The sequence below is a fragment of the Sparassis crispa genome (genome assembly GCF_003851025.1).
Source record: "Sparassis crispa DNA, contig_000011F, whole genome shotgun sequence".
In the NCBI taxonomy this organism is placed as follows: Eukaryota; Fungi; Basidiomycota; class Agaricomycetes; order Polyporales; family Sparassidaceae; genus Sparassis; species Sparassis crispa.
In genome coordinates this window covers 1,088,324-1,097,727 of record NW_020939757.1, presented here as the reverse complement: position 1 = coordinate 1,097,727, position 9,404 = coordinate 1,088,324, and the positions used below count along the sequence as shown (strand labels likewise).

At 56.6% G+C, this 9,404-nt stretch overlaps 3 protein-coding genes across 3 annotated transcripts; 1 reads left to right on the top strand and 2 right to left on the bottom strand.

The window, feature by feature from the left end:
- Positions 1 to 831: 831 nt before the first annotated feature.
- Positions 832 to 4,703, top strand: SCP_1103590 (hypothetical protein; the record flags this gene model as incomplete). The annotated part of the gene is made up of 4 exons (XM_027762794.1): positions 832 to 1,125; positions 1,179 to 3,122; positions 3,191 to 3,756; positions 3,809 to 4,703. The coding sequence occupies 4 exons, from the start codon at positions 832 to 834 to the stop codon at positions 4,701 to 4,703; spliced, it is 3,699 nt and encodes a 1,232-aa protein (XP_027618595.1).
- A 516-nt stretch (positions 4,704 to 5,219) lies between these two features.
- Positions 5,220 to 6,558, bottom strand: SCP_1103580 (predicted protein; the record flags this gene model as incomplete). The annotated part of the gene is made up of 2 exons (XM_027762793.1): positions 5,220 to 5,769; positions 5,828 to 6,558. The coding sequence occupies 2 exons, from the start codon at positions 6,556 to 6,558 to the stop codon at positions 5,220 to 5,222; spliced, it is 1,281 nt and encodes a 426-aa protein (XP_027618594.1).
- A 1,352-nt stretch (positions 6,559 to 7,910) lies between these two features.
- On the bottom strand, positions 7,911 to 8,190 carry SCP_1103570 (hypothetical protein; the record flags this gene model as incomplete). The annotated part of the gene is made up of 2 exons (XM_027762792.1): positions 7,911 to 8,014; positions 8,076 to 8,190. 2 exons carry the CDS (start codon positions 8,188 to 8,190, stop codon positions 7,911 to 7,913), a joined length of 219 nt encoding a protein of 72 aa, XP_027618593.1.
- Positions 8,191 to 9,404: the final 1,214 nt, after the last annotated feature.

Below are 9,404 nucleotides of genomic sequence, written 5' to 3'. Positions count from 1 at the left end.
GGCATACAGCTTCATATATTGCTACACGGCGCAGCGAGCCTGCTGGAAAATTGTTTCTGGCGCAAGGGACCTATGCGCAAGACAGGTGGCCGAAGACCGCCTTCGCCGGAGTACGTCCACTTGCAAGGGGGAAGGGCGAATTTGCAGATCGTCAACTCCGTCTGACGGCGCGCACTCCACGACTTGACTTGGTGCCATACCGCAAGAGCCGCGAAGGGATATGAACATACACACGGCTGACATTTAAACGCACATCATCAAGGGTGGGCGACCGGACATTCAGAGCTTGAGTGCACGCCGCACTTGTAGATCACCGTCGCCAACACCTGGAGTTGATCAAATATCGTCCGACTCGAGAAAATCTGTGCAGAAGACGACGGCAGTCGACGGTGCGAGGTAGGGATTCAAGAGCCGGCCCCGTATTACGGCTGGCCTCTCAGTCTCCGGACGAAAAGAGCTACACGGAACACCTTATTTTCGAGTGACCAGATGATTAATCCTCAGCCCCGAAGATTGAACCATAGTGTCAGTCTGCCCACAGGAGACTACCAGTGATAAGTACCACTCGACGCGTAACTGCGAGGACGTCCGAGTGGATGACTCTAGCACGGCCAGAGACTTGGGCGTGCGATCAGCACGGCATTGGCTGGAGTCCCAGGAAACGATGAAACGATTTGGATTAGCTGAACCGTGACGGAACAGCAAGATGCGTCTTAGTCACGTGATGGGAAAGCGCCCGCATGTTCGAGTTCCCATTGTTCTTATACTCCATCGATATTTACCTCGTCTATTTTCTGGTCTTGAATACCCGGCTTTGTTTATAGTCTTGTAATGGAGAATGTCCCGCCTACCATGACATCCGACAGAGATACTCACAATGCACCTCTTCCCGACCTTGAGGACCTCCTGCGTCCGACCAGACGCTACGCCAAGTCCACGCGGCACAAACACGCTAGTTCACTCGTGTTGGTAGCTCGGGCTAATGAAGATACGGGCGAGAAGTCTACCTTTGATTCTGGTCTTTTGACTCCACCAACGTCCCAGATCGAAGGTGATGTTGACGCCACCAGGATGCTCATCAGTCCCCCGCCCGAGAGTATGCTGAGAGCTGGAAGTCGATCTTCTGTCAGTGTCTCAGACAATTATGCAATTTTGTAGAGCTCACGATGACAATCAAGGCTCCCCGCGCCAAATCTACAAGCGTACCCATCGATCAAATTCCATTCACGCCTTCGCTTCTTGCAGATACCTCGGAGCTTTCAAGTTCGAAGAAATCGTTTGCCGCCAAGCGCAAGCGCGCGTCCCCATACTCTCAGTGTATAGTCCATTTTGAACCGGAGTCGTTAAGCAACTCTGATCCAGGATCTGCCCCTGCGGGTCCGGAGGCTACACCGAACCCCAAGCCGCGTAAACAGTCGAAACACACCGCAGATGTCTCATCACGGAACTCTTCTCCTCGGTATCATGCTGGGGCATCTACTGCTCAGCCCACAACGCCTACCAAGTCTTCAAGTCGCGGGTCGTCTTTCTCACCATCCAAACGGGCGCTCCTTCTTTCGCCACACGCCGCCAATCCACACGCCGATTATATCCCTCCTTTGCTCTTTCATTCGCGCGAGACTCTTTCTGCTCGTCACCGTTCTTCCACTCCCCTTCCACGATATGAGCCACCGTTAGACAGGTTCACTCCCCCACGCGAGGTCTTGTACACCTCACCAACCGCTCCCCATTCCGCACGTATGTCAAGATCTAGCAAGCGCAGGACCTCCAACAAGACCAAGTCACCAGGGAAATTGGTGCTGACAATCAAGAAGGAGCTCCCCGAAATTGATCTCAGCTTACCGCTTCCTCCAGCATCGCCAACTGAAGATCCGCTCCTGTTGACCGGTCCTCCTCGTACCAAGTCTCGCCGCAGTCATGCGTATACACACTCCCGTGAGGCGCCTTCGATGGCGTCCAGTTCGCCCATTCTTGCCGTGCAGGGACCAGAGCTCATCGACTTGCGGCTCAGAGATCAAATGGATACGTCCGACTTCGCCAATGACGACGTCATAGAGCCCATCTTCAGGTTCGACGACATGTTGCTTGAGGCTAGCGGCGACGCCTGGAGCGATAGCGACGACGGGAGCGCCGACTTTGACCACGCAGGGGAGTACACTGGTAAGTACAAGGTGCTCACGGTGCCTACAAAGGCAGATCCTCCCAGCAGCTGCACAAGAGATCGTATGGACGCGTGGGGTCATCCTGTCAGTCCATTCCCAAGATTGAACAGCCAGATCGACTTTGGGGACGAGCTTGATGGTATCAACGAGAACGGCCCCTCCGAGCTCATGGCTCGATTCCCCCAGCAGCCCTCCGCGGAGCTAGCAAGTCGTCCTGTGCCGGAGACGGTTGATGAAGAGATGGACGAGGGTTTTCCTGTGTTGGAAATTCCTGCTGGAGATGCTGAGCCGGAGTCAGCTCTGATGGATGAACCACACCCAAGTCCTACGAAATCAAGAGCTGTTGACCGTCCGGAGTACGAGGGAGATGTCGATCAGGACATCCCTATTGAGGACTATAGCCTCGAAGATGACGCCCTTCTAGATTTACCGTGGACGGATGAGAATATGTCCAAAACACCTCTACAGACGCCTCCCTTGGAGAACCCTACGTGGGAGCGAAACATGAACAAGGATGACCAATCGCAGCCAGACGATGTCCTCGAAGACATGCATGTTGACTCGATCTCGGACTTAACGGACGACGCTCAGGAACAGCGGGAAATTGTGCAGACGGACCAGGCTCGCGACGAGGGTATAGCTGATGACGACCAGCTTGAAGAAGCAGTTGTCGATCGTGAACTTTCTCGAGAACCCGAGGCCGACAGCGACGATGATAATAAACAGCATGAATTTGACGAGGATGATTCCTCTTTCTCACCGTCGGTGGTGGAATTGGAAAGACCGTCGCCTCAGGTTCACACAATAGAGCTCCCTGATGACCGATCTGTGATGGAGAAAGAGGAAGCTCTTTTCGGCGAGGTTCCACCCGAGCAAAACGGAGACATCGATGCGGACGTCGTCAAGATCGTCAGCGACGACCCCAGAGCGGCTGCTCGAGCTGCTGCGATCTTGAAGATGGTAGGACATGTCTTCCTTCAGCGTTCGTTTTGTGCTGCAATGCTGAACGGATCTGCCATTGCCTGCAGCATGATTATGATTGTGTTTCGCAATCGCAGCTATCGAGACGGAGGCATTCCCAACAGAGCGTTGACATCGCCGTTCGTGACGCTCGGCGAAAGACGCTTTCAGAATCCGGGATATCTAAACGCTCCCCTTCTGTGCACAGGCGGCATACACTCGGAGGTCTTGTCGGGGACAAGGTGTATATACCTGGCAGCCCGTTGGTCACTCTGCCTCAACTGTTAAAGGAAGCTGAGGTTACTCTGGAACGCAGTCAGACACCTCGGAGGGTGGCGATTGAGAACAAATCATTCGAGACGCCCGTGAATTCGACGAGCCTCCACACCCCGACCGCGACCTTTTCAGAGATCTCAAGGGAGGTCAATGCGCTCCCTCAAGCTTGGGGTAAACTGCATTGGAGGACACTGGATACCTTCTTCACAGATGAGCGATTGGCTATCGGTGCTCGTCGAGGGCTTGGACACAACGTTCTTGCGGAGGTCGATGACATCGACCTTGATGATGTTGTTGATCGGTTTATGGGGCAGGTTCGCCCTATCGGTTTAACCGACGAACAACTTAGTTGGAATAGGTAAGCTCTCCGATAGATTTTTTCAACAAGTATGTGACACGAATTGGACCAGGGATGACATATTGAAGCGAGCGCGAGCCCTTCGGAGAAAACAACTTTCCGGGAACTTCGCACCGCCAACTCCAAGCGGTTATTCTTCACTAATGTCCTCGAGGGCCAGCAGTGCTGCTGCGGACCATCGTCGCTTTTCCCACTCGATCCCCAAGTCGGCTGTTCGACTATCTGCCTTGCGATTTGATATCACTGACGATGAACCGAGCACTCCCGTGTCTGAGGCGCAGCCCAACTACTCACGCCTTATGGGAGAGGCTAAAGCCATCGCTAGAGAGACCGTGTCGTCTCCCGATTACGCTGACAGCCTCTCCGCTCCTGATCACCCTCAGACGACTGCTATAACAGTCACGTCCACTACTTCACCGGCGAAACCAGCAAACCCTTCTATCGCGACAAGAATGAAAGGACTGTTATTCTCGTATCTTCCCTCTGTCACTCGATCTGCGCCACCTAAGAAGGCACGGAGGGTGCAGCCAGCGCACCCTGGCCTTCCTATCCCTCCGGCAGAGCTCTTCCAGAAGCCTCGGCCACCGATCTCAACGCCTGCGCCCAAACCGATGTCGAAGCCTGCTCATCCGAAAGAGCTGGTACACTTACACCCAGTGCCGCTCCCGCCCAAGCCGTCCATGATCCCACGGTTTACCCAGCGACCCCAGCGCCTCGTTCAGCTGCGCCCACCGTCGCCACCCACACCGCAGCCTGTTCTGTCACTTTCGATATCCAGTGACCGCAGAAGCAGTGCAGGGAGTGTGAAGGAGCTGGTCCGCACCTTCGAGTGTTTGAAGGAGCAACAGAGCATGGAGAGAGCGCCATCGAGGAGTTCGCTGAGGCGCGTGCAGAGCGTCGCAGGAGGGTTGGGAGTGGAGAAAGAGAGACCTGCGTGGCGACCATGATTTAACGACTGATTTAATATGTTATTTCTGCTAGGCTATAGGCATTCATGCTCCTATGATACCTTCATGTACCCCATCTATACTGGTTGGGATTGATGCAACGGCGGGTCCGACATATGGCGTCGCGCTCTGCGTGGCTTTTATTCATTGATGGATGGAGTTCTACGTATATTTGCAACATCTGAAGCGTACTTGTATGCATATATAGTCGTGAGTGTAATGCATGGACAATTAACAGAAGGAAACAATTGCAACGAAGAGAAACAAGATGCAGGGCATATCGACACATCAAACTGTGACGGAGAGCAACATAAGGTATCGCAGGGCGACAGTGAGCGGTAAGTAGTATGATGCGTACCGAAATGTCGCGAAACGTATATACAAGCTACGTGCGGAGGGTAGAATGTAGGTGTCGCAGCATGGTCCGACAATAACCAGCAGGGAAAACGGCGAAGATGGAAAAGATGACTATATTAGAAAGGAGCTGTACCTGCCAGACGGTCAGCAAACGCAGAGTTAGCGCGCCACGCTCTTGACCGGCTTGGGCGCCCTGGCGGGGCCCATCGCACGGCGAGGAATGTCGCTGTCCTTCACCTCGGGGAGGCGTGGCGCGGCTTGCGAGCGTGTCCTCGTCCTCGTCGCGGCCGCGGTAGCAGCATCGATGCGTTTCGCAAGGCGCTCCTCCATTGCTGCCTGTACCGCCGCTTCTGTTACCGTTGACGCCACCAACTCCTCGACTGCCTCATCATCATGTTCATCGTCGCTTGGATCTGCGTCAGAAGGTGAAACTTCTGCAGGCTCCGCCTTGGCCTTCATCTTTGAGGTAGCCTTGGCCTCCATGGGTATGGAAGCCTTTTCCGTGGTGGGCACAGGTGCCTTTGGTGCTCGCCGCCGGGTATGTTTGTGCGCCTCGGGGAAGAGAAGCTTGGGCGCGTACGTTGGAGGTGGGCTATAATCAGGATGGCCCTCCGGCAGGAGACAGTGCTTGGCGGTCTCCTCGTCATCCTCGTCATCCTCGGCTGTGCCATGGAAGTGCGGATTCGCGAGCTCCACTTTCTTGCCCCGGCTGTAAATACGTCAGGATAAGCAAGAACGAGGAGATTTCAAGGACGAAGAGCACGCACAAGACCCAAGTGAGCGTCGGCTTCTCGACTTGTTTCACGGGTGTGTGCGGCATGGCGCCAGCGTCCGTCTCGCGCACGGGTGTCGTAGGAGAGTCATCCGGCGTGTCAGCCAGGAAGGGATTGTCCGGCGAATCGCGCTTGGGGAAGAGGCTCGGCTTCCCGCTGGTGCTCGCGCGGGGCCTGGGCGTGACAGGACGTCGTCCGACGCGGGTGCGCTGGCGGCGCGACGGCGGGGGCGATATGAGGCCGGTGTGGCCACGGCGCAGGAGGTGCGCGGCAGGCGGGGGCGACGAGGACGGCGAGCGCGTCCGTGAGCGCGCACGGGTGCGGGGCAGCGACTTGGGCTCGAGCTGGCTCTTCCCTGCGTTGGCGTTGCGATCATCCAGCCAGAAGGCCTCTTCTACGACAGCCTCGCTGAGCTCCTCGGCGATGGCGTCGAGAGTCTTGCGCTTTTTGTGGCCGATGATGAGTGCGCCGTCGCCATCGCGGCGGCTCGCTCGCTCGCGTTCGGGGTCATCACTATGTTCATCCTCGCCGATGGCAGGTACATGCTCGTCCTCGTCGACGTCGGAATCTGTCGCACGGGAGCGCGCACGTTTGCGTTTGGTCGCGGTACGCGGCGGGGTAGGGAGGGAGGCGTGGGAGGCGGAGCGTTTAGGGGGAGGGCGCCGGACGGGGGGGATATCGACAGCGGACGAGTCGAGTAAGGCGCGTGAGCGCGTCGTGGGCATCAGCGTCGCAGCGTCGGGTAGCGATGAGCTAGTATTTCTGGTCAAAGAGGAGACGGCGAGCGGAGGGTGTGAACGATGTCGATGAAGGATGAAGGAGGATATTTGGGCTTGTCAGTGTAGCACTGTCGTAGTACAAGTTCAAACAATAGTCGGCGTCTCCCGAGGAACCAAACATCGAACAAACAACACGCTTGCTCCGCCGCGGCCGCACCATTGGCGTGATCGTGTCTGTGATCACTTCCGTCCTTGACCGTGCTTTGCAGTGACGAGAAATTACATTGTCGCAGAACGTACACTGAGTGGCCAATGTTGTATGATTTTCGATCTCCAAGGTGTACATACAAGCCGTCGCTCATTGCACTTCTGAGATCTCGCAGATCTACATTAGAACGTGCAGGCACCTCTCCTTTCAATGAACCACAAATGAACCAAAGGTGCGTAGGTGCCATATAATTCCGCTTCCTTCCGTATGCAAAGCACAGCTGAGGTCCGTGAGCCCGTGAGCTCGCATGCTTTGTTTTCCGCACCGTCCCGAAAATATATTCCGCCCATTCCCAATTTCCCAAATAAAAATGGCGCATATCAGCAGCATGCCAATGGTGCGGGCGAGGAGATGCACCTGACAACGCTGCAACGCGGCGTTGATGTTTCTCTACTCGTGTGGGTGCTCAGCGCTCAGCGCTCAGATCGAGCTGCTTCCATTCACGTCGAGCCGTCACAATCACTTCGCTCGTCTCCCGTGCACAAAGTATTTCTACTGCAGTGGACTGATCGTCACTCGCAGCTTTTACTTGGGAAGAGGGTGTCTCGCCTGATGTCGGTGTCGGTGTCAGTATATCGGGCTGTGTTTACAGCGCCTGTGTGTACATTCACCTAGCGCAACCTCACCAGTTCATCATGCCGAACCGGACACCGTCTCTAATTTGGCAGGCCAGGCGTTCTTCTGTTCCTGCGCTTTGCAAGGATGACTGTTGGATCCGAGGTGCTCACGGACAACGAATCAATGTCGCGTTGTGGCTCTTCGTAGGAAGCACCCTTTCCCGCAGATCACCCTTGGCCCTTAATACTACCGGACTTCGTTCTTCACAGTCGTTCACGTCCGCACACTCTTGGCACCCGACTCACCGCTATCCGCAGTGGGCAGTTCAGGAAGTGCACCGCCCGCCGCGTGCGCATCTCAATTACCACAGTAGATGGTAAGCTCCACGTTCATTCTGGCTACCTCGCGTCGACGACATATCCCGGCGATAGGCCCACACACTCCAGCTACCGTGCGCCCCACCTACGCCGCCTCAACGCGCAGTACACATCCTCGCTGTCTCCCTCGGACGTACTATGCTCACCTCGGGGCATCACCCGGCCTCGCTCCACCCTTCACTTCTGCGCCGGATCTCGTATCGTATGCGACGTTCCGCCTCCATAGCGCAAGACACGCTCGCACTCAATGGAATCCAGTCTACTGCCAAGCTGGAACTCAGCGCTCATATCCTAATATTCACGAACTGCCCGGTGCGCACTCGAATTCCATACGCAGGTTCTCACATCCCTCCGCGTCGCACCTCCGTGCCTCCAGTTAATCTTCGCCGTTAGAAGGGGCCATCTCCGAGCCGGATCCCAGCTCCACATCCTCATGGCGGCGACACCTCTTGTGTGTGAGCCTCAAGGCGCGAGAACATGTTCGCCGATAGCGGGGTCTTTTTTGTGTGGGTCCCCGTGTGCAAGCTATCATCCAAGATCGTCTACGCTAGGATCCGTACTCGGATGCATCTGCCCAGCAACCATTTATTCTACTCTACAGGCGATAGGACGGGCGTGGTCGCTGGGCGTGGAAACGTTGCGTGTACGTCCACGAGCCGCGCACGAACTGCTGGCCCGCCGGCGCGACGCGGTGCAGCACAACCGACTCGCGCGAGCTTCAAAAAACGATTTGATACCTGCGTGTGCAGCCGTGTGCCAAGCTGGAGGACCGACCGCCGTGCGTCGCGGCGAGCAGTTTTATATTTCCCAGTCTTTACGCCCCCAGATTGCACCGACGGCGGTTTCACCGCATCGCTCGTACGGTATCCGGCGGTAGACACGAGTGCAGGGCATGTCCTCGACCGATGGCCCGCGGACTTGACTCTGTGGATGATGGGTCGAAGTCCCTGTGTAGGCTCAGCCACATACGTACCAAGTCCCAGAGGCGTGGATGCGGGCGTGTTAGCGGAGTGGTAACCCGGGTGACGGGTCCCGGGCCCGCGACGTCTGCACACGGCCTCGGGGGGTGAGCACTGTGCAGTAGGGGGACATCATGGGGGGCTCATCGCGTCGACATGGTGTGATTTGATCTGATCATGGTGAGTTCCGGAGAGGCGTGCGGCGGGGATGGGGAGGACGAATATATCGGAGGGGTCGCGTCAGTGTCGATTAGGGGTGGATTTCAGCGGGAAGAATGAAGGGGTGCGCAGGCGACAAATTCACGGTGGAGCCAGGGGCGAAGGACGGAGAGGACAAGAGTGGACGGCGATGCGAACGCTGGAGTGGAAGATGGCGGAGCGCGTAGGAGAGTTCCGTGGGTGATGGGGAATAAGAGCGATAAGGGGGACGAAAGTAGGATAGCAGCAGGAGGTCGGGCGATGACGTCGCTGGAGCGTGCGTCGGGCGTGAGCGTCTAAGAAGGCGGGACCTCGAATGGGATGATCGGTGGCACTGCAGGGAAGAAGATGCGCGCGGCCTCAGCGTGCTCTTTTTAAGGCTGCGCGTAGTGTTCCCCTGGAGCAGGCTGTGCCGGCCCCTCTGGCGCATAACCCGTGCCCGGCCTCTGTCTCTCCTCTCCCTCAGGGGTCTGGCGCAATGATCTCCGTGTC